The sequence below is a fragment of the Cryptococcus neoformans genome, chromosome 2 (assembly GCF_000149385.1).
Source record: "Cryptococcus neoformans var. neoformans B-3501A chromosome 2, whole genome shotgun sequence".
Lineage (NCBI taxonomy): Eukaryota > Fungi > Basidiomycota > Tremellomycetes > Tremellales > Cryptococcaceae > Cryptococcus > Cryptococcus deneoformans.
Genome location: NC_009178.1, coordinates 607,130 through 629,452, shown reverse-complemented (window position 1 = coordinate 629,452; position 22,323 = coordinate 607,130). Strand labels below are relative to the sequence as shown.

General features: G+C 48.5%; 7 protein-coding genes across 7 annotated transcripts; 4 read left to right on the top strand and 3 right to left on the bottom strand.

Annotated features, from left to right (window-relative positions):
• Nucleotides 1–20: 20 nt before the first annotated feature.
• CNBB2350 (hypothetical protein) lies at nt 21–3,353 on the top strand (the record flags this gene model as incomplete). Its single annotated transcript, XM_772157.1, has 17 exons — nt 21–343; nt 408–493; nt 551–711; nt 761–1,127; nt 1,187–1,291; nt 1,363–1,376; nt 1,428–1,454; nt 1,517–1,678; nt 1,758–1,803; nt 1,860–1,944; nt 2,006–2,015; nt 2,081–2,099; nt 2,150–2,210; nt 2,266–2,353; nt 2,425–2,592; nt 2,678–2,808; nt 2,870–3,353. The coding sequence occupies 17 exons, from the start codon at nt 21–23 to the stop codon at nt 3,351–3,353; spliced, it is 2,337 nt and encodes a 778-aa protein (XP_777250.1).
• Nucleotides 3,354–3,609: 256 nt separating this feature from the next.
• Nucleotides 3,610–5,579, bottom strand: CNBB2340 (hypothetical protein; the record flags this gene model as incomplete). Its single annotated transcript, XM_772156.1, has 4 exons — nt 3,610–3,849; nt 3,938–4,056; nt 4,117–4,133; nt 4,198–5,579. 4 exons carry the CDS (start codon nt 5,577–5,579, stop codon nt 3,610–3,612), a joined length of 1,758 nt encoding a protein of 585 aa, XP_777249.1.
• Nucleotides 5,580–5,967: 388 nt separating this feature from the next.
• On the top strand, nt 5,968–8,181 carry CNBB2330 (hypothetical protein; the record flags this gene model as incomplete). Its single annotated transcript, XM_772155.1, has 5 exons — nt 5,968–6,071; nt 6,175–6,248; nt 6,298–6,350; nt 6,407–7,627; nt 7,687–8,181. The coding sequence occupies 5 exons, from the start codon at nt 5,968–5,970 to the stop codon at nt 8,179–8,181; spliced, it is 1,947 nt and encodes a 648-aa protein (XP_777248.1).
• Nucleotides 8,182–8,577: 396 nt separating this feature from the next.
• On the bottom strand, nt 8,578–9,177 carry CNBB2320 (hypothetical protein; the record flags this gene model as incomplete). The annotated part of the gene is made up of 3 exons (XM_772154.1): nt 8,578–8,660; nt 8,699–9,036; nt 9,089–9,177. The coding sequence occupies 3 exons, from the start codon at nt 9,175–9,177 to the stop codon at nt 8,578–8,580; spliced, it is 510 nt and encodes a 169-aa protein (XP_777247.1).
• A 3,943-nt stretch (nt 9,178–13,120) lies between these two features.
• Nucleotides 13,121–14,486, top strand: CNBB2310 (hypothetical protein; the record flags this gene model as incomplete). The annotated part of the gene is made up of 3 exons (XM_772153.1): nt 13,121–13,435; nt 13,519–13,911; nt 13,968–14,486. The coding sequence occupies 3 exons, from the start codon at nt 13,121–13,123 to the stop codon at nt 14,484–14,486; spliced, it is 1,227 nt and encodes a 408-aa protein (XP_777246.1).
• Nucleotides 14,487–15,507: 1,021 nt separating this feature from the next.
• Nucleotides 15,508–18,611, top strand: CNBB2300 (hypothetical protein; the record flags this gene model as incomplete). The annotated part of the gene is made up of 6 exons (XM_772152.1): nt 15,508–15,543; nt 15,601–15,670; nt 15,730–15,805; nt 15,857–15,911; nt 15,961–18,476; nt 18,548–18,611. The coding sequence occupies 6 exons, from the start codon at nt 15,508–15,510 to the stop codon at nt 18,609–18,611; spliced, it is 2,817 nt and encodes a 938-aa protein (XP_777245.1).
• Nucleotides 18,612–18,854: 243 nt separating this feature from the next.
• CNBB2290 (hypothetical protein) lies at nt 18,855–22,193 on the bottom strand (the record flags this gene model as incomplete). Its single annotated transcript, XM_772151.1, has 12 exons — nt 18,855–18,985; nt 19,051–19,079; nt 19,172–19,474; nt 19,557–19,703; nt 19,757–19,818; nt 19,891–20,031; nt 20,120–21,085; nt 21,151–21,239; nt 21,304–21,682; nt 21,742–21,872; nt 21,960–22,020; nt 22,077–22,193. The coding sequence occupies 12 exons, from the start codon at nt 22,191–22,193 to the stop codon at nt 18,855–18,857; spliced, it is 2,556 nt and encodes an 851-aa protein (XP_777244.1).
• Nucleotides 22,194–22,323: the final 130 nt, after the last annotated feature.

Below are 22,323 nucleotides of genomic sequence, written 5' to 3'. Positions count from 1 at the left end.
TGTCACTGCGCATCCCCGGCATGTCCTCGCTCGGCACAGCGCCCGCCGCCCCCCCCCAGCCCCTCCCAGACACCGTGTTCCCGCTCATACATGAAGTCCATGCCATCGTCACCCACGCCATAGACACTGCTCTCGACTGGGACCAGCTCAACTCCCCGCCCGTAAACTACACCCTTGTCAGGCCTATCGTGCAGCGTTTTGCCCCCAGGCTCGAGCACCGCGCCAATGCCACCGGCCTCGCGGAATCCACCGCCCCGGATGCTGGCGAGCTCGGTGCATCACCACGTCCAGTGTATCAAGGGCCCTCCCTAGGCGAAGTTTTGTATGCGCTCATGGCCAACCGGTGGGTATGACTGAAAGTATACGCGGCGTGTTGCTGAAGAGCCGACGCTTGCATGGCATGACAGAATCCAATTCATCACACTTTCCGCCGGCGATTTGAGTTCTGCCCCGTTGCAGACTTGCCGAGCGGCGTTTTGTGAACTCCTAGCTAGTAAGTATCATCTTGCGCTACGCCATGATACAACGTATAACGCGACGTGTGGTAAAGTCAAGGTCCTCCGTTCCCAACCGTATGCTCAAGATGAAGCTGCCCTCGTCGGACAGCTTGTCCACGCCTATTGTGCTTTTGAGGGCGCGTCTGACGAAGTATGGGCGAGTCTCGGCGAGGACAGGAAAGATGTTGAAGAAATGACCAGCAGTGCGCTTGAAGTGCGTAGCAATCGCGTATTTCCAGTCAACTCGTATTGATAAGGTTTAGCTCGCCATCGTCTCTACTTCTAAAAACCTGCTTTCACTCCCTCTTATCCAGCATCTTGTGAACCTCATCTATTCTGGCCACTTGATCTATTCTCCCATTTCCTCCCGCTCCATCATCTCCGACTCGTACATTTCTGAGCGCACTCGACAACGTCGTCGAGCATATGGCCAATCGGGGCCTTCAGACTTTACTTCTGTGCATAGTCACGCCCATATCAACGATGAGGACTTGCGAGAAGTCTATGTATACAACCCGTATCAGGCTGGCTGGCTCGATCATTCCAGGCTCAAAGTGCCAAAATGGAGAAAAAGTATGGAGTTTACAAGTTTCGTCATCCTCCTTGCCCTTTTCGTCTCCACTCTTGCCTGTGGGTGAAAAAAAAGTTCATTCTAACGAACTCCGCGCTTCCGCTCACATCTGTATCAGGGAGGGATCTCCACCATCTCACTGTGGTGGAGATTATCTATATTGTCTTTTCTTTCGGCTTCATCCTTGACGAATTTGCAGCTTCCAAAGAGCATGGTTGGGCAGGTACGTTTTGGCTTGGCTACTTGATTCACGAGTCAGTTGGATCTCGTCTGATAAATCAAATGTGTAAACAGTCTATGCTGCAAATGTAGGTTTCCTTGGTATACCCGACTGACAGACAAAACGCTCATATCTATAGGCTTGGAACGCGTTTGATATGGGATACGTGAGCAGCATACAACTATTTTTCGATTTTCCTTTTTCCGCTGACAGCCTATATTGAACAAGATTGCCATATTCCTCTTATACTTTGGCCTTCGAGTCATTGCTCTAGCTTCTCATTCTACCAAATCATCCGACTTGGCATTTGACATTTTAGCCTGTGCTGCGTGCATCACCTTCCCACGATTAGTATTCTTCGTGATCAAAGAGAATGTCGTCATTCTTGCAGTGAGTCTTTAAATCTTCAAGCTCGAATCAGGATTAGATTCTCACCCTTTTTTTTTACTCATTTTTTGGGTGTGATCAGCTTCGAGGCATGGTGGCTAGTTTTGTCAGCTTTATGACTGTCACCAGTAAGAATCTAGATAACACTCTGACACTTGTCGCGAACTGACTTTTTACACCGTAGTTCTGGCATTCACTGGCATATGTTTTTGTCTCTGGACCCTGGGACGTGCTACATGGACTGTGAAGCAGATTGTATGGCTGATGGCGTGAGTATCGTCTTTCATGACAGCCGAATACAATTAACGACCGACATGGTATCTTTTACAGTCAGATCTGGGTAAGTCAGATCGCACCACCCTTCGCCATTGTTTCTCGAAACTGATCTTGTTGAATGATTGCCAGTTTGGATCCTCATACCTCGGTACGTATTATGCCGTGCATGAGATACTTTTGACTAACCCGTCAATAAAGGTTTCTCTGCGAGCGAATCCTTTCATCCGATCTTTGGCCCCATCGTGCTCATTTCTTATGCGTATGTCTCTTCTCACAGATCAAAATCCCGTTATGATCAGCTCATAGTATCGTAGTGCACTGTGTAATGTGCTTCTGATTACAATGCTCATTGCCATTCTCTCAAACAAGTTTGCTGCTATCAACCAGAACGCTCAACAAGAAGTAAATGAAAACTCTGCTTGCTCCTGGCGTCTTTTTTTTTTGTCCAACCTGCTCACTGACTTGTTTTTTAGCACCTTTTTCAAAGAGTGGTCAAAACGGTTGAAGGAGTCAAGACCGATGCCCTCTTCTCTTACCTCCCGCCTATCAACATTCTTGCCTTTGCCATCCTTGTGCCTCTCAGCTGGATTGTTTCAGCTCGGACTTTGCATCGGATCAACGTCTTTGCCATCCGCTTAACTGTCAGTTTTTATTCCTCTTTTTCTTTTTCCCTTTTTCTCTCCCCCCAAAAGTCATGTCAAACTGACATACGATTCATGATATCAGAATTTTCCAATTTTGATCGCCATCTCAGCGTATGAGAGATACACTTATCGCGCCAAGCAGAGGGCCATTCACCTTGGGGCCTCTACGATGGATCGGGGGGGTACGGATGTTCAAAGGCCCAGTCTTCTCGAGTAAGCCCTCCTCCACTCCGCTCAAAACCAAACAAAAATCGTCCTGACTTGCGAGAAACAGTTCATGGCTGGGAGGCGGATCCGAATTCCTCATCGCCTCGGCCTTTGAAGTCGGCCCGCCCGTTTTTCCTTCCCCCACCAGCAGCGCCAATCAAAACTCACCAGGTGGGCCCAAAGCCACGACTATGCCATTTGTAGAGGATGACGGGGCAGCGACCACCACCACCACCACTCGGGCACGGGAAGCACCCATCCTGAAAGCGGTAAAGAAAGAAAAGGACAAGAAGAAGATCAAGACGTATGATTCTCCCCTTGCCAAGCTGTTTGGACGACCTACATTCTCTGCTTCGCCAGAAGAAGAAACGACACTGAAAGACAAGGGTGTGGATAAAGGTAAAGAAATCAGAGCGGTTGAACAACAGCAGGTGATTAGCGGCAAAGAAGGAGATGTCGAACAGCTGAAGAAGGAGGTCGAATTGGTGAGGCAGAGTCAGTTGAGGATGGAGGAGATGCTGGCCGGGTTCTTGGCGGGTAAATCGGCGTGAGAAGCAGCATTAGAAAGTATGATCTATATAAAGGATATGACGGACGGGCAAAAACGATCTTGATTAAATATTAGGATTGATTTTTGTCTTGTCGCTTTTTTTGTATTGAAAACGATAGATGCAAATGCGGCAATGATGTCCTGTGGCGTTTGAAAACGACGATCGCCCTGATTCATCTAGTATCTATTATCAATTCGTAGGAACACGCTACAATGGTCTATGCTTGTCTAATGTTTGCGTCCATGTATTCCAGTCCCTACTCAAATTCTTCAAACGCCGATTCAGACGTCTGCTCAATCCTCTTTTTCATAACCTGTCTATCTGGCATCTCCTCTTCCTTCACCATCATCAACGTCAACACTGTAAATACGGAGAGCACAAGATTAAAGATCCACACAAAGCGAAGAGCGTGGTCGTACGCTTGGATGGCTGGGATTTTGTATTGCGGTTCAAGGGTCTGGATGGCAGAAGTTGAGTGACGGATAAGGTAGATGATCTACGATGAAAACCATTCCAAAGGGGGGTTTTTTTTTATTTTATTAAGTCACCGCAATATCGCTCGAAGGAGGGGGATAGCCACTTACATAGGGGGCCTCGGGACCTGTAATGGTTCGAACGAGATCTTTTTGGACGACTGATTGGACAATGGCGGAGCTAATGGCAACACCTAGGACTTGGCCGACAGTACGGAACAGATACGTCACTGGAAAAGCGGAAACCGGTCAGTATAGGACAGGATAAAGAAAAAACCATTCAAACATACTACTAGTCGCAACAGCACTATTGTTAGATGATGTGATAAGCGTTGACCACTCTCCATGCTGGTAATACAAGAAACACGTACGTCTCACCCTTACCAGCCAGTTGAACATGGGTCATCAAAGCGACTAAACTCGTAGTCAAAACACCGGCATACCCAAACCCACCAGGGGCTTGCGCGATCCAAGTCAGCCACTCTGGGCTATCCTTGTGCCAGAAACACATCCCAATACTTGTCACGACGATCAAGACCGCACACTCAACGCCCAGCCACCAGTATCTCCCAGTACGGCGCATGATCCAACCGACAAACAAGGAGCCAGCACCGATAAGAATGGAGTTGGGGAGGAGATGGGCGCCGGATGAAGAAGATGAACGTTGCTGGACTATAGTGAAGAAGAGGGGGATGTTGTAAAGAACAGAGAACTGAACAGTAACCATGGTGAAGGAAGAGAGGGCGACGGCTGCCGGAGTACGACGTTTTAGGAGTTTAAGAGGCAGGATGGGCTCTGGAGAGTAGCAAGATTCGACCAGGAGAAAGGCAATGGCAAACAGGGCGGAGCAGACAAACAAACCCCAAATGACTGGGTCTGAAAAGGCATAATCCGATCCGTCGGGTTTGGTAGCAGAGGTCTTGATAGACATTGAAAGCAGCAGCGATGAGACGGCCAAAGCCAAGGTAAAGGATCCAAGATAGTCGATCCTGGCAAGCTTTGTCTTCCATATCTGAGGGCGGTTGGCCGGTTTGGCAGTGGGGAGAGTGTCTAGAATCCCTGAGCGACTGCTTGAAGTGGATGGGGTCGGAGCTAGAGGTTCTTGCTGTGGAACAATAACAAAGGTGTAGATGAGAATGGCGTTGAGAATTAATAAGGGCACCTGGATGTGGAAAGCGAGTCTCCAACCAAAGTTGTCACTAATCCATCCACCAACAGGTCCACCGAGACCGGCACCAACACCGTACGTGACGTTGGCCCAGCCTTGGAACAGGCCACGATGACGAAGATCAACAAGGTCTGTCATCAAGATTGCCGATACACTCGCGACACCTCCTCCACCGGCGCCAGCCAAAAAACGAGCAACGATGAGGAAAGGCATGGAAGGTGCAATGGCACACCCAAATGTGCCTAAAGTGAAGAGAGTGAGGCCCGTAAGATGGGCATTTCGTCTACCGATCAAATCCGACAGCCGGCCGTATATGGGTGTGAAACAACATACTGATAAGAGATAGGCGGTACCAAGCCATGATACTTGGGTAGAGGCGTTGAAGGCGGAGCCAATGTCTGAGAGAAGGGTGGAGACCAGGGTAGAGTCAAAAGCGACTAGGAATGTTGCGCACCACAGAGAGGCGCATACAAGGCGGAATTTGGAGGGAGTAAGGCCAGCAATATTGTGGTGTGTGGAGATGGTGGACAGGAGCTGGGTTCGCTCTGTCGCTGGGCCGGCCGCCGGGCCATCTGTGGAGCTCATGGGCAGGGAGTACAAGGCGTGTTATGGAGTATGGTCTATTGCGGGCTATCGAGCCTCATATATATCCACAGTCACCGTGCAATGTAGGAGATAACGTACCGGCCGGAACACTTCCGCACATTGCCATTGGCCTGCGCGTCAGATAAGAAATCGTCGTTAATTATAAACAATCCAGTCCGTTATCATCCTTTCTCCGTCCCTTCTACGCAACTTTCCAATCTCATTACGTAACTATTTCCTTTCTCAATCGACCAATACACCGTCTCTGAGCTTGATACATACTTCATTCGGCATTCGTCCAGCTGCACCGTCGCCACACACATTTTCTCTAAGAGCCCTCCCTATGCCCTCCCCATCCCCCGGCCTCTAATTCTCCCACTCGCAGGTCATGGCTCTTCATCTCCTCTTCGATCTTTCCCAGTCCACAAAGGTCTTTGTAGCAAGCATACTCGGATACGCCAGTATAGCATTCTGGCTGTGTGCACAATTGCCGTAAGTCCATCTTCCGCCCACAACGCAGCAGATATCTCAGAGCGTACTTCTCATCCCGTTTTTAATATGCTAATATATATTGACATAACTTTGCAATATACAGACAAGTCTTGAAGAATCTATCTTTACAGTCTTGCGAAGGCTTAGCTCTTCCATTTTTAGTCAACTGGCTTTTCGGCATGTTCTCTTTTGCAAACTTATTTTATGCCACTGACGATAGAGATAGGGGATATCACTAACCTTATCGGCTGTCTCCTTACCGACCAGCTTCCATTTCAGGTACGTTTTTCGCCGTCCCATAAAAAACCTATCTCCACTCACCGCGACTTTGGCAGACTTTCCTTGCGGCCTATTTTTGTATAATAGACGTAACGCTTTTGGGCCAGTACTTTTATTATCGCAAAAATCAGATAGTACCAGCCCCGACTCCAGCCTATGGCTATGCTTCTTTGTCGGACTCACCTCGACGGGTCTTTTCAAACCTTCCAGCCACCGCGCCTTTGGGCAGGACTCGTTCGACCTCCGCAAATCTGGTCACGTCCCCTTTAAGCCCTGCTCCGGTCAGTCGATCAAGGCCAAGAAAGGGCGTCTATCAGTCAACCTCTTCATATTTTTCACCTCCCGACATCTCGGTCACTACGCCGTCGGTTGATGGTTCGTATGCCGCCATCTATGAAGCTGCTTTGGACGTCGCCCGAGCAGCCGAGCGTGCAAGCGCTCGTTCTTTATCTCGCAAGCGGAAACTTAGCAGACGAAGTACCTTTAATTCTCTTCTTGCGGAGGCAGGGCGCGAAGGTGATAATGATGATGGTATGTTGGACAGTTTCCATTCTGATATGTCTGCAAGGTCTGCAAGCACAACGAGGGGAAGTCCCAAGAAGATGGGATTGAATGTAGCAGGAGATTATCGTGGACGTTCGCTCCACCGAGTTGGTTTAGATCATTTACAAGGAGGTACTGTTGGCTATGCCAGTAACAGCGGCAACGCCGCCCTCTCATCGAATTCTGCTTCGGGCGAGTTTCACTCAGAAGCTGAAGACAGATTTGACGATTTACCTACTTACGCCCAAGGCGGACAGGGATTGATCAACCAACAAGGGGGAAATGGAAGGGTCAGCCACAGGGAACGAAGTGAAGAGTCGCACAAGGGTCGAAGTTTGAGTCTTGTCAGAGGATCAGGGGGGAAAGGATCTAGGCGAGCAGCCGGGATGACGTTTATGAGTTTGGGTCTACTGGTGGGATGGGGAGGGTTCGGACATACAGTAACTGGTGGGATGAACAAGCAAGTGGGAAGGTCCACGGGCATTGTTCTGGATCAAGCCACACGTTGGCCGACCATTAGGCATCCACATATTCTACATTCTTCACCGACCACATCTTTGGACTTGCCCGTTTTCCTAGAGTTTTCGGCTATCAACCCCGACCTTCAACCTCATGAAGATTATCCGCGACCCCCCGCAGATTCGCAATCTTATCAACGTATCATTGGCCGAATATCCGCGTGGAGTTGCACCACTCTCTATTTGACCTCCCGAATGCCTCAAATTTGGAAAAATGTAAGCGTCACTCATGTCAAGTCATCCAGTTTGCCTTCGCTGATCTCAGGACTCAAAAGTTTCAACGCAAATCAGTAGAAGGCCTATCAATCCTCTTATTCCTCTTTGCATTCTGCGGCAATGTTACTTATGTCTTCTCCATCCTTTTTAACCCATCTGGCGGTTCTGACCCTGTCGAATCCTCTCATTACCTCCTCGAAGCACTCCCTTATCTTTTCGGCTCGGGAGGTACCCTCATATTCGATCTCACCATCATGATTCAGTCCCTCATATATGGTTCTGCGCCCCCTTTGCCGCAACCGCTGACACCCCTTGATCGTTCCTCCCGGAGAAGGTCACTACCGACCAAAAGGAGGATGAGACATATGGAAGATGGGTGGGCATCATCAGTGTTACAATCTCAATCTCACGAAAGAGGTGAACGAGCGGCCTTGCTGAGTGGATCTATGAGTGCACTACCGAGTCATGGTCATGCGCACAAGAAGCAAGGGACAAAGAGGGAAAGAAGTACGAGTCCCACAGTGCATAAACGAGCTAGAAGTGTGGCTGGATAGAGCCATTTGGAATTGTAAACATCGTCAGGACACATCAGAGAAATGTTGTACATCAGAAGAACAAACGTTGTTCATGACCTACGAGCACGTACTACATCATGCATTTGTGATTCACCATGTGTTACAACAGGTAAACGCTTGATCGATTCCAGCTATCAAACTCAGCCGCGCAACGAGCAATGCTCCCATAAACAGAAGAAAATTCATACATTTATTATACTTCTTACATGTTTGCTAAGATAATAAAAGATACCCGTGTCTCATCCATTGCCTTGTCGTTGATCTGTTTCTCTGCTCTCTAAATCATCTCCAGCAACAACATTAACAGTGTGTTAATATCGCAGAGTCGTGACCCAAGAACCAAAATCCGATTTCAGTAACTGCGGTTTCTGACATCTAAACAGTACCCTCCCGCTTGCTAGGTGGGGGACCAGGAGGAGGGGCATAAGTGGCAGCATTGCTTCCGGTGTTTTGTGTGCCTAACAGTAGGTCAGCAAAAAGTGATGGGCACAATAACCCGGAAACTCACTTGTAGCGACATCATAGCCGGGAGGTGGAATGTCGGATGTCTGTCCCGCTTGCTTCCTTCTCTCCTCCTCCTCCTGCCTCGCTTGCTCCCATTCGTATCCGTGTTCGTGACCTTCAGATTCTTGAGTCTGTCCTTGGTAACTTCCGTACTGACCAGCCATGCTGGGCTGATACGCCTGAGGAGGTGGAGCGGGATTGCTGCCATATGGGTTGTTGTTAAATCCGGAAGGAGGAGGAGGATTGTTGACATAAGGGTTCTGATTCTGATTATGACCAGCAAATGGGAGGGCAGGAGGTTTGTACTTTGAGAACTGGGAACGGAGTTTTCTTGATAGAACATTAGTTATTGACCGAATAGTCATGGACTAATAATACTTACCTTCGACGCCAGTAACCGCACAAAGCAAACAGGAGAACTACACCAAAAGCAACGCCCAGCCCGATACCGAGCCTTGCGCCCCATGACATACCATTGCTACAGTAATAAGACTGGCCTATGGTGAGACGCAACCATCAGCCTCAGTTGCAAGTGGCAAAGTGTAATGTATGATGACTCACCCAAACGGTTATAGCATGTGGCTGCTAAGGCCGATCTTGTGCCCAGAAGGGATGCAATAATCAATAATTGGATAACGAACATAATGATCAAGAGTGATTTTAAAACGGAAGGAAGAAAGGACGAAAGAAATAACAAGGATAAATATAAAGAGGCTAGATGAAGAATGGAGCTTGCTCACCGCTCGTCGAATGTCTTGTGCTTGGAACTTGGATCTTCCAACAACGGTCATTCGGGCTTGGCGGACAGCGGCGAGCGGCGAGAACGACCGCCGAGTCGTATAAATTAACGTCCGTACTTTTTGTACGTCATCTTCCCCAGATCCTCGATAAAAGCTGTGACGAGTGATGAATGAAAAGGTTCCGTGTCAATTGCATGCTTTCACTTGCATCTATACATCTATACTAGCAGCATGTCTCTAGGAACGATGGGAACGAAGTGGGACATGGGGAATGAGAACCCACTGGTAGTACCCTAAATGGATAGCGCTTTCGACCTAGTCTGTTCCCCCATCAGAATTCCGAATTATGCAGAAAACATTCGAGTCACTCCTCAGCTCACAGCTGATGGTAATTCTTCCCGAAGTCGAAGGTCCTACTACGAATAGTGCCACTCATCAGGGGAGGCGGCATCAAGCAATTACTAGGGAAAAGCGCTACTGTGAGAAGTTCACAAAGCACAATTCTTTCAGAGCCAGCGGCTGCATATAGAGTACAGATGAGATGTTGATCTCCTGTATAAGGCGAAACGGATATTCGCTCACTACATGTTGAGGATGACTTGATGATGCGGCTGCCTAGCAGAGTGCCCCAAGCAAAAGTCTGGCTGATCCAGATTATCCGACGAGCGACTCCCCCCTCAATCCGGAGCTGACGACGGAAGGAACTCGTTGGAGAAGAAGCTACCTATCCATTAGGATGTTCGGCACCTAAACGCCAAAGGAAAATTACCGTATGCTCTCATCCCAATGGTAAGCCCCAACGACTATTTATATTTTCTACGGCTGATGACACTGGCCACTGACATGTGCTATATCGAAACTAACGATGGCATGTCCTCGAACGTCACCGTAACTATTGTACGGTCAGGCCCTTCGGATTACTACCTCATTCAATTCATCAACGCGAGGCCCGGTCAACAAAGGCAAACAGAGCCAGCCGGGAGAGCTGGTATACGGATTTACCAAGGGGCAGTGTTTGAAGTCTCTGGAGAATAGGGCAGCAGAGGTAGATGGTAGCTAGGAAGGCAATGTCGTAGGTGATCAGTGGTGGACGATTTATGCTAATTATTAATGATGTGAAAGCGGAGGCTTGATGGAGGAGAGATAAGGAAGATCAAGAGGTAAAAGAAGAAAATTGGGAAGTTCGGAGTGGGACTGCTGCACGAGAATATACCCTTGGCTCTTCAAAGATATTGAGAAATCCAGGAGCTAGGAGTGGTGGACGAATGGGAATAAGAGCTTCTTAAGGTCCACCAAAAAGGAAAGTGTGGCACTTACACGTCGGATTTTTTTGCCCTTTCCACAAATAGGGGAGAATTTTTTTCTGCCCAATTTTACTGTCAAAAAGGAGAACGAAATGTAAGAACCGTTAAAAAACATCTACCAGTTAATTACAAGCCTTCACTCCCAACGACGAGTAAATGTGAAACGATCAAAAGAATTGACTATATGATTACTCTGATCTCTACTCACTGTCGTACATAATCGCCCAGCGCCAACTCGGTCGCTCACTACATACAATACTCGGTAGCAGACCAGGAACGAGGGACAAAAATGTTGGCGGGCGTAGTTCCAGGGGCTAAGGAGGAAAAATGGAGGGAAGAAAGAAGAAACGACAAGAGGAAGAAGCAAGTGCTATGCACGCAGAGTCAGAACACTGACACGCACAAGCACAATAACTAACAACAAGTAACAAGTTATAACGAGATGACAAGGCTGTTACGTATTTTGTCGCGAATCAGGAGGATGCTCGTTGTTTGACTTTGCGCGACGCCAGTGCCTCGGCGGCTCTCTCCAAAACAGGAGGGTAGACACAAGCTCCTCGATGGACATCGATCAGTCTCCGACGAGGACGTACATGATGATTTTACCAGATACCAGATTTCAGATCTTTTGGATGCGAGAGTAATAAAAACGACCAGTAGCCAACAGCCCGTAGCCAGTAGGCAGCAAAGAGATCATAATGGCATGGTAGAATGAATGAATGTTTGAAGAAGCCGCACGCAGCCGGTCATAATTAAATAACCTTGAACAATCCGTGAACTATTTGTTACAATCAGGCGTGCACCCACCGTTCGTTGTACATAAAACAGCGCAGAGCACAGCAGAGACGATTAGAAGTCAGTTCGGACATCAGAAATTATCTATCGGAACTCGTAGATTCTATAGTTTTCTAGATCCTGTAAAAGTATACAGGCTAACAGAGTAGGATTCGTTGCATGTCCGACAGTCTTCGCTGATGCGTTTGGCAACGCGTTTGGAATTTTATCATGGGTTATTTATAATAATTAATCAGTAACGGTTTGAGTCGGTGATTACCGCCGCTTTTTCTAGAAGAAGATAATAATAGTTGAATTGGAGGATAAGCGGAGTGTTCGGCAGATCACCGTTAGAATGATTCATTTCAATGATTACCTCCGAAATTTCCCTTGCCAGTAATCTTGGCGACCTCTACCTGCTGTTGAGGTACCGGTGCAGGACAACCCCGACAGCTGGACTGAAGCGGCAAAGGCCGCCAAGCCTCTTCTCTTCTTCTCATCATGGTCGGGTGGGACCTTTTCCCTTCAAACCCAATTTTTCGCCCTAATTCGGCTCACAATTTCTCATCGAATCAAGAGGCTGGACTCCATTGCAATACGTGCATTTCTTTTAAACAGAGAGTTGCATGCAATTTGCAGAAGTGTTGCAGCTTGCAGATCTCTCGAAAAAAACGCGGCGTTATCGCACCATCATGATCTCTCACACGTGCGTGCTACATGCTACTATTACTCCTCATATGCATCCGCCTTATGCTTATGTATCTATGAACAGAAGGCATGAGACATAGCAACCACTGCTGGGCTCATCATCAAAATTGTAAAGTGCATGTGTTCTATCCGGGGCGTCCGCTTTCCTGCTGCTTTCCTACTAACATATCTACTTGTGTCCGATACAACCTATGTATACCCTGTACCTTTCCGATAGGCGGATTTTTGCTCTTAACTTATCTCACGCCTCGTTTTTTTTGCCGTTTCACGACGCTCGACGCAAAACGCAAAGAAGTTCGCGGCTGTCAAAGAATAACGCCGGTCCGCCGTTACCCTGCAGCGCTGCGGCAACAGCATTCGGCACCGTGAAATTCGCTTCATGTGTGGGCATGGCTTGATGGGGCGTAGGAGGTGAAGCGAAAAGCGGAAATTTGTGCTATGTGTTTTTTGCTTTGTGCTTGGTCTTTTCACTTATTATTACTGAAACATATTGACCATCTGATCAGCTAAATGTGAAATATGGAGCAGGAGGGGAAAAAAGACAAGGCTGAAGAATATGATGGTTAGTTGTGTTCGTAATGGTTATTTACTACTCATTCGGATTTTGTCTGAAGTATGCGTGGAATCTAGGCACTCAAATCTCAAACAAAGATCGACGATGATTTAACGTTCTGTGTTGATCCGATGTTTATCGGGCCAAGAAGATTGCGGGACTTCACCTGCTTTGAAGATCTAGAGCTCTGTGTTTAGCGTGCGTGCTCTTATAAACCTTCTCGCATAGCCCAGCACCCATCAATTTCCAAGTTTAAACAAACACAACGGCACTTCCTATTTGTCTTTTAAAACATATTCTGTCCTATCGTCAGTGCACGTTATCCCACAGCCACTATGCCGGATCCTAATTGTCACTCTCCCAATGACACAACACCTCTCCCGACTTCTTCAGTATCGTTCAGCGATACGAGTGATTATTCCCCAACGAGCTCTGTTACTTCATCCGAAATGAGGCTGTCAGATCAGTTACCTTCTCCTAAATTTGCCACGTCTCGCGGCTTCCCATTACTACCACCAAGTCACCCCTTGCGCGCTCAACTATGTACCCAGGTTGAAGGAGAAATGAGCCCACCTAGAACACCTAAGGGACATCCTATAGATCAACTGCCAAATTCTTACTTTCCGTTCCCCCCCTCAAAAGCAATAAAAGTAAGTTCCCTTTAGTTTCTTTGTTTGAATCACCTTTCCACAATCAACGGGGAGACGTCATGCTAATATAGATTTACTATTAGCACAGGAGTCAAGGTATCGCCAATCCATATGGTAGCGATAACCCTTCGTATCCGGTTGGTATCACCTATTTGCTTCGTATACCTCGAAGGCTCCGTCCATACCTCTTGGTCTCCTTCTGCCTCTTCATTTTCGGATTCATCCTCGTGAACAGAGCAGTGTCAGTTTCTCAGGGCACACGCGCTGTTACTATGCAAAAGCATTTCAGCCACTCAACGCACAAATACATACCGATTGACAGGCTATATGGAACCAATGACGGAAGTTCATACCTTTTATCAAGTCAACGGGCAACAGAAGCAGGTATCGCGGAGGTGAATGCGCGAGCTAGAAAAAAGGATGCCGAGCTTTTCAGGTTTGAGTCAATGGAAGAAGAACTTGCTGCTTTGATTTCAGTGAGCTTAAAGCCATGAGTCGCCCGATGGGAATAAAAACTTATGTCGGCCGATAGTTTGTCACTTCTACTACCTCAAATGTCATCCCTCAACTTGATCCATCGGTCCCATTAGACCCCTCTGTTATTCTCGACTTCGACCCTTCACACCCAAATGCCCGAGACGACCTTCTTCTTTTGCAGGCGGAAATTAATGCTGTGTATCCTCTGGTTCTTTTTGGGAGGATGCGCGACCCTCATCACAGGGCGATCAAGCGCTTATTATCGGAAGTCAAAATAACACCCGCCCCTCTTGTTATCGAAGTCGATCAGCGCAAGGATCGCAAAGTCTTCATACCAACTGTGGCAAGACTACTGGGGGATGAACTTCCCGTCATAACCCTACAAGGCAAGAGGCTGGGGGGTTATAAGGAGATAATGGCAATGCACGAGGCGGGTACCTTGAATGACCGTCTCCAGAAAGATGGAGCAGTACTGGTGAGAGAGATAAAGAAAAAGAAGAAGGGAGCTAAGGAACAAGAGAGAATGGAAAACGAAAGAGTCTTGGGACCGGCGCCAGTTGTAGATGATGAATAAGTTAAGGATTAAGAGATATTGCACGACTGACAACGAGTGTTTCTGGTCATCTTATGTGTGTAATTATATATATTTTTTATATATTGCCTTGCAACCTCGTCCATTAAAGGGCAGTAATCGCGTAATGGTTCCCATTTATGCGCCCTAAAGTGAAATTTTCATAGCGATCGACTCTTCTGGGACTAAGTATTGGTCAGCGTGATTCTGAATGAAGGATACATCATCATAGATCATAGAGCTTCGCGCATACCGGTTTCGACGAGCGAGTCATAAATTATTTAACATCGCCGTCGGCCTGTTTTGCTTGTCAGCTTTGTGGATGATGCAATGGCTTCCTTTCAAGGCACATAGTTGCCAATGCTGGCTCAATATGCTTAGCATCCGCCTTTCTCTGCTGCGATTTCTGCGCTGCCCGTAACATCGTGTGATAAAAAGTGTGTCGCCCGGCGGCCGCATTCGGCGTTGTGTTCAGAGTAGAACAATATTATTACGTATTCGTGGCACCAGGTCGGGCTTTGGCCCGAGTCCGACCGTTTATCTTTCTTGTCATACCGCCCATCGGCCATCTCTTCCTGCAGATCACACTTTCTATTGCTGATTTTTTAGAAAAAAAACTCATTCCCCCTCTTGCTTGCTTTCAACAGACCTCACAGTCGTCCCAGCCCTTTCATTGAGACAGGTTTCTCCCACGCAGCGATAAAATACAAGAAAGGGCCGCAACGCACAGCTTTTTGCCTCTCTTTAGACCTCGACCGAGGCTGACTGAGCGCGTCGGCATCGCGCATCCGGCCAAAACATCAACTAGGGGAACGTCTCCTCACAATGTTCGTCGTCACTTTTGTCCCATACCTTGCTATACTCTTTTAGCTAACTCAATCTCTTTGACTACCATAAATTGTCTGTACAGTAAGACGCCATATACTGCTTGCGCTAAAAAGGACGTCTACTGCAGTCTCAAAGGAGGATAACCCACGGCAAACAGTAATAAAAAGCGTGGAATATTGTGCCACACCAAGGTAAAATGTCCGATGTCGACGGAAAAAGGCGTAAGATACAGGTACATGGTCGTCTTCTATCGTGAGAAGGTCGGATAAAGTAATGACAAGTCTTCTAGCGGGCCTGTGATGTATGCAGGCGAAAAAAAATTAAGTGCGAAGGGCCCATGAATAGCCTGAGTGATGCCAGTCAGTGTAATATCGTGCTATATCATTGAAAATGCCTGACTGAAGACGGTTTCCTGTAGAATGTGCTCACTGTGAAGAATACGGCATGGATTGCACGTACGTCGAGGCGGCAAAGAGAAGGGGGCCTCCAAAAGGGTATGTCGTGTATTAACTCTACTGAGCATACCATCTCATGTGTATTATTAGTTACGTTGAGACACTGGAGCAAAGAGCTGGACGATTAGAGAGGATGCTGCAACAGGTAATTGCCGTTCACCGTTTGGTGTTTTAATATCTGCTGATATTACAAGATTTATCCTGGTGTCGATTTAAACGAATATGTGGGGCCAAAGCCGGACAGGGAAGACTTTGATATCAGTGCGTATCATGGCACTCTTCGTTCCCTCAATATCCCACCATATCCAGCCTTAAAGCCTCTACATTCCGAACATCTTGTCACTCCACATACATCTCGTTCTACTTCGGTTGGCACATCTCCGGCGGCCCCAGCACCTTCACCCTCAATGCAAGCGCTGGGTCCCTCTCCATGGCGAATGTATGAAAGAGATCCTGCGAAACCTGCTGAAAATGAGTCCGACGTGGAAGAAGAGGCGGCTGCGCAGCTGTCTATAGCTACATCAATGAGTCAGTTAGACATTCGCGACAGCCATTGGCGTTGGCATGGTCGGGCGTCAGGGGCTTTCCTTATGCGACAGTTTGAAGATCTCAAGTCAGCGACAGGTAATACCTCAAGTATCATACAAGACATCAATAACCACAAACGACAACAATTCTGGCATGTCCCAGAATGGGAACTTGTCATTGCGAACGAAGGCTTACGCCCTCTTGACTACTCTATCTGGCCAGAAAAAGGCCTAGATCAACGACTTATCGACGCATATTTTGATAACGTCAATCTTCACCTGCCCTTACTTAACCGTAAATTCTTTCAACGACAATACGATTCTGGTATGTGGCGGAACAATCCCGGTTTCTCGAGAGTCTGTTTGCTGGTTTTCGCCAATGGATCGCGGTTCGTGGATGATCCACGGGTCTACTGGCCTGCAAATTTGTCGATGACAGAGGAAGGGAGTGAACGCCTTGCAACGGACAAAGACGGTACGCTCCGTTACTCGGCTGGCTGGAAATACCTCCGCAGCCTTCTTCGCATGGGAAGAAGTATCATGCAGGGACCAAATCTGTATGAATTTCAAACCCAGGTCCTCATTTGTCAATTCTTGCAGGGGAGTGCTGTCCCACATCTTATGTGGATTTTGTCAGGCTTCGGTCTCCGCTCGGCCCAAGAACTAGGCATTCATGTTCGGGCCACTTTACTCCATGCCGATCCTACCGAGCGAGCTCTTTACAATCGCGCGTTTTGGTGCTTGTACCACATTGACCGGTATAACTGCGCTGCGATTGGCCGATCAGTCGCTATACAGGATTCTGACTTCAATGCGGATTATCCAATTGAGGTCGATGATGAGTACTGGGACACTGGAGATACTGAGCGCGACTTCAAGCAGCCAGAAGGGAAAATCTCATTAATAACGTCCTTTGTCCAAACACTCAAACTCGATCACATCATGGGCGCAATATTGCAGAACGTGTACGCAATCAACAAGCTTCCAGAGCAGCGAGCGGACATTGCTGCTCAGCGTGCCATCGTTGTTGAGTTAGACTCTGCCCTCAATTCTTGGGCTGACAACGTTCCACACGAGCTTCGCTGGGACCCTAGTTGCTCCGACTATCAATTGTTCCGCCAGTCAGCTGTGCTATATATCTATTATTACTACTGCCAAATCCTAATCCACCGTCCCTTCATTCCTGGCCCGCGAAATCAACATGCCGCCGATCTACCGTCCCTTGCAGTTTGTGTCAATGCCGCTCGGTCAATCTGCAACATCACCTATGCGGCACTCAAAAGAGGTAGACAGGAGGGGTGCTTACCCGGACGAGCCCTAAACGTCTCGTTCATGCTGCCAACATGGATCGCTGCCATTATCCTTGTGATCAACATCTACTCTGGGAGACAAACAGCGGCCGAACGAGAAAAGGCTTTGATCGACATTGGGCGATGTGTATCGGCAAGTAAGGAGCTGGAATTGATATGGAGGCAAAGCGGTAAATACACCGACTTTTTGTTGCAATTGGCAAGAGAGGGCGGAATGCCCAACGCCGACAAGGTGCCTATGGTCGAGAAAAGATTGCGTGAAAACAATCCGCAACTGTCAGAGCGCTCACGGCGTCCAGAGTCAGTGCAAGGGTCTACCGCCGGAACACCTGATCATAACTCACCTTCAACCAGTTACCCATACAGTCATGGTCGATCAAATGGGCAGAATTCCAGGTCGTCCGGCGAGCATTCCCGCCAGCCATCTGCGGCACCTGTAACAGGGTTTGATCTGCGCAATTTCACTTGTCCAGAAACATATGGTGATACTTCAGCCACACCTCAATTTCCCTATTCTCGTGATGATCTCCCGTTTACGCATATGCCCTCTCCCTCGTCATCCCAAACTGGCTTTCAAAACATGTTTCAACCATCCTCGCAATCTTCACAATATCCTTCCAATACTAGGAATGTGCCTCCACACTTTACACCTTCCTCCCAAGCGCATACGCAGTACAATCTCCAAACTCCTAATAATGAACATCCTTTACCGTCGCAGAATGATGGCGAGCTAGCGTCTTCCAATATCTATGATTCGTTGATTGACATGACAAGCTTTGAGTCACAACTGCTTGACATGAGTACCACAGCTTTCGGGGGACCCGAAAACACGTCAAATGGCGATTGGTGGTCTCGATTATTTAACGACTACATGTGGGTAATAGCATATTATGGCATTCGAAAGACACTTGTAAATCCCAAGCTGACTGCTTTATTAATCCCAGGGGTCCTGATCTTCACACCAACATGCCTCCCGCATGTGGTCGTTCGTCGAATTCCGGAGTTTGACAGTTATCGTAAAAGGTTGGCCGAAATATTATAAAGGGGTCGGGCGTAACGATGTATCTTTTATCTGCATATCATTCCTATACGTTTCGCAGCACTACGAGTAAAGGCCTTTGTGCCATAATATAACAAATCCATCCTCAATGCAACAGGTGATGCATGATGCTATGATATCATAAATGGCATTGATCGAGTATAGACACCCGGTAGATGAATTGAGCATACGAGAAAGCCCGGCCCCCTACATCACTCTTCTTCACCTTCTGCATCTTCTTCCTCTCCGACGGCATCCTCGTCTCCCGCGACAGCAGCCGTCTCGCCTTTCGCCGCATTCTTCTCACCTGCAAGACGAGCCTTTTCTTCCTTGGATGGGCGAGCTGGCAGAGATGAGAGTTTTAGTGAATAAAAGCGACGCATATCGATTGAGAGGGAAATGACATACTCCAGTTACCTTTACCAACTCCAGGTTGTCTAACGAGGCAAGAAAACGAATCTCAGCAACTCTTACGAATCGCGCACTAACCGCCGGGGGGGGGGGGGGGGGAGGTGATAAACAAACTTACTTTTTGCCCGACTTTTTTCTTTCACCATTCTCATCTTCACCTTCCCCCCTCTCGCGCTTCTTACCTTTTCCTTTCCCATCGCCTTTACCATCCCCCATTTTCCCCTTTATCAAAATCTGTCCCAGACTTCCGATCTGAGAATGGGCAGGTTCAAACGCGTCGTCTTCGTCCAGCGAGAGACCTGCTTCGATTCGGGCAGCGTAAAAAGCATGGAGAAGGGCTGGTACGTGGGTGGAAAGTGTTGCCGCCGCGAGAGGGATGAAAGATGGTGGAGGAGGATAAGGGAGGTCAGATTTGCCGGAACTACAACACGAAATAATAAAATAGTATTAGTCAAAAAATAAATATTGGAGCGGCTATGGCCAAAAAAACCAAAAAAACGTACGCTCCGTTTGCCGAGTTGGCCAAACGCTTTCGCTTGCCATAGAACAAGGATTGCGGGACGGTGAGAGACGCCAAGCCATATTCACGATCTATACCAAGTTCTCGCAGACCGAGGAAATCCTCTCCGAGCTCATCCGCAAAGTTACCGCTGATGCAAAAAAAAAAGTTAATATTTGAGCCAGCGAGAGAACAAAAACTGACTCGAGCAGCATTTCGCCGTCATCTGCAAACATCATATCGTCTTGAATAACGGGGGCAGTCGCCTGATTACGCAATTTGGGGGTAAGTTACACGCGTGTGGCCCGTTCTTGCAGTTATACTTGAACAAGACTTACCACTTCATAGAATGTCTGACGCATTTTACGCTGCACCTCTGCAATTTTAACATCTTCTCGCTCGATATCATCTTTAAGATGAGCTTCCAGATCCCTCGGTTGAACCTGACCGTTTTCATGGAGGGCGTGTAGAATGATTTCCTAAAAAAAAAAAAAACATTAAAAATGGGTTGGCAATGAATTGAGCTTTTTGTGAATCATGCGACGGATGTATGGCAAGACGCCTTACCTCGGGAGTCATCTTGTGGGAAAACCCATCCAACAGCAATCTAAACGTCTTGCCCAAGCCATCCAGGTGATCGACTGCGACCCTGGTGAAAAGATCGAGTGCGGTCTCGTTCGCGCCCTCGAATCCCGCATGTGCCAGCATTCCGGCCGAACACTTTTTCATAATCCTGACCGCTTCCTCCTGGCCCACCTCCCCGCCCTCCTTCCTTCTTTCGCGCGCGGCCCTGTTTTCAATCCGTCGGAAATCCCGCCGTTCAGCTTGTTCTTCGTGTTCTTTTTCCTTTTCCGCCGGTGTAGGCGACAGTCCACGCGGGGGGAGGATACCGCCCTCGGCCTCTATGCGTTGAAACTCGGTGATACGGTGCATTGCCTGGCGTGCTGCATTCAGATTGTTGATCGTGCGGCGAACGACGGCCTTGACGGATACCGATACCGTCCTGTCCGACGGACCGTCCTTTGTATGGTCATGCGGTTTGGCGGCGGTGGCGGTGGTGGTGGCGGTAGACGACGATGACAAGCCAGGAGGAGGACTCTGGGCTCCACTGGCGAAGCCGTTGGGTAACGGTGGTGGGATTGCGGGCGGTATCGCTGGTGGTATTGCCGGTGGTGGTGGTTTAGGTCTACATCGCCTGACCGGTTCAGGCGGTGACATCTTTGGAATAGCGGGCATGCCGGCGACGAGCGTTTCATCATCCATCATCTTCCCCCACCAAGATCCTTCCAGCGTACTTTCGTCATCGTCTCCCGCCTCTTGAAAACTTGCAGCAGCAGTAGCAGCAGCAGGCGCGGGATACCACGCAGGGGCAGGGTAGCCGGAGAGTGATTCTCGGGCTTTGCCTTTATCAGAAAAGGAAGGGCCGGCATGCGCGAGGGATAAGGATGAGAGAGAGGGGATGGTGTAGGGGGTGCGAAGGAGAGCGGGAACGTTGTCGAGGTTGGTAGTAAGTGGTGGCCTCTTTGCAGAAGGCTAACAGTAAAAGGGCAAAAAGTCAGCCGTCAGCCGATTAAGCCTTTGTAAAGTTGACGACGTACACTGCGTCGGTTGGTACCGTTCGGCCGCCCGTTCATTCGAGATGACGAGGCTACGCTGGTCCCTCGACCTCTTTCGTCCTTACCTCGGCCTGGTAAAAAGAAAAAAAGTATATGAGCATGGCACAATGGAGACTTTTTTTTGTTGTTCCTCACTAGGTGTTTCTCCTCTCTCACCTCTCGTCTCCGCACCCCCTTCACGAAAATCCTGGCTTCTCACATCCAAAACATCATTTCCTTCTCTGTCAACCTCGCCCTCTGCATCTCCTTCCCCAAAGGCATCATCGCTTTCTCCGGCTGCATCTTCATCTCCTCCCAGACCCTCGTCTCTCAGTCTCGATCCTAACAGGATGGTCAACCCGGATCCGCCGAGAGCAGAGTGTCCGATAGCGCTCAGAGACGGAGAAGCGGTCCCCGTCGCGGAGGGTAAAAACGACTGCAGTTGCTTGTTACGCTCTGCGCGATCTGCAAGGTATTCGAGGTGGTGGTCTGCTTTTTGTTTCATGAATCGAGCAGCCGCCCGAAGTGGATGTGACTTTGATTCATTTTTTTTTGGCTTAGCATACCCAGTTGTAATACGAGTTGTAGACTCACCTCTTGACTGTTGTATTCGAAACAGTTCTTCCATATCAAGTCGAGGTCTGCTGCAAACTCGGCCTTGCTCTTGTATTTCCTGGCTTTGGCGTTGCGCAAGATTGTGGAGAGGTCCATGGGCCGCTTGATGACTGGATGTGCAACGGAAGAGCGTCAGCAGGAAAGCCAGTCGGTCGTATGTCTGGCGTGCTGGCGGTAAAGCGGATGGATACACGCACCATCGTAGTAGTCCGGAGCTTCCCTTTTGGATACCGGTTTTTGAAATGGTATAGACTCTGGCTGTTTGGTCGAGGCTGGATCAGTGACGCTTCCGCCCCGGCCGTGCAAAGACATACGCTGGTCTTGAGCTCGTTGACGATGTTCTCCAAGCTCTCGTAGAAGGCATCTGCGGATATCTTTACTGCGCCCTGTGGAGAGTTGCGGTCAGTGGTGCAGCGCGCGGAGGCAGACATACCTTGACCGACTGCACGTCGACGAGGAGCTGTTGGAAGGCGGGGTCTGCGAGGTTTGGTGCATCTGGGACGTCGCCCAGGAAGTTGAGGAGGTACTGCAGGGGGTGAGCTGGGGGGGCGTGGGGGGGGG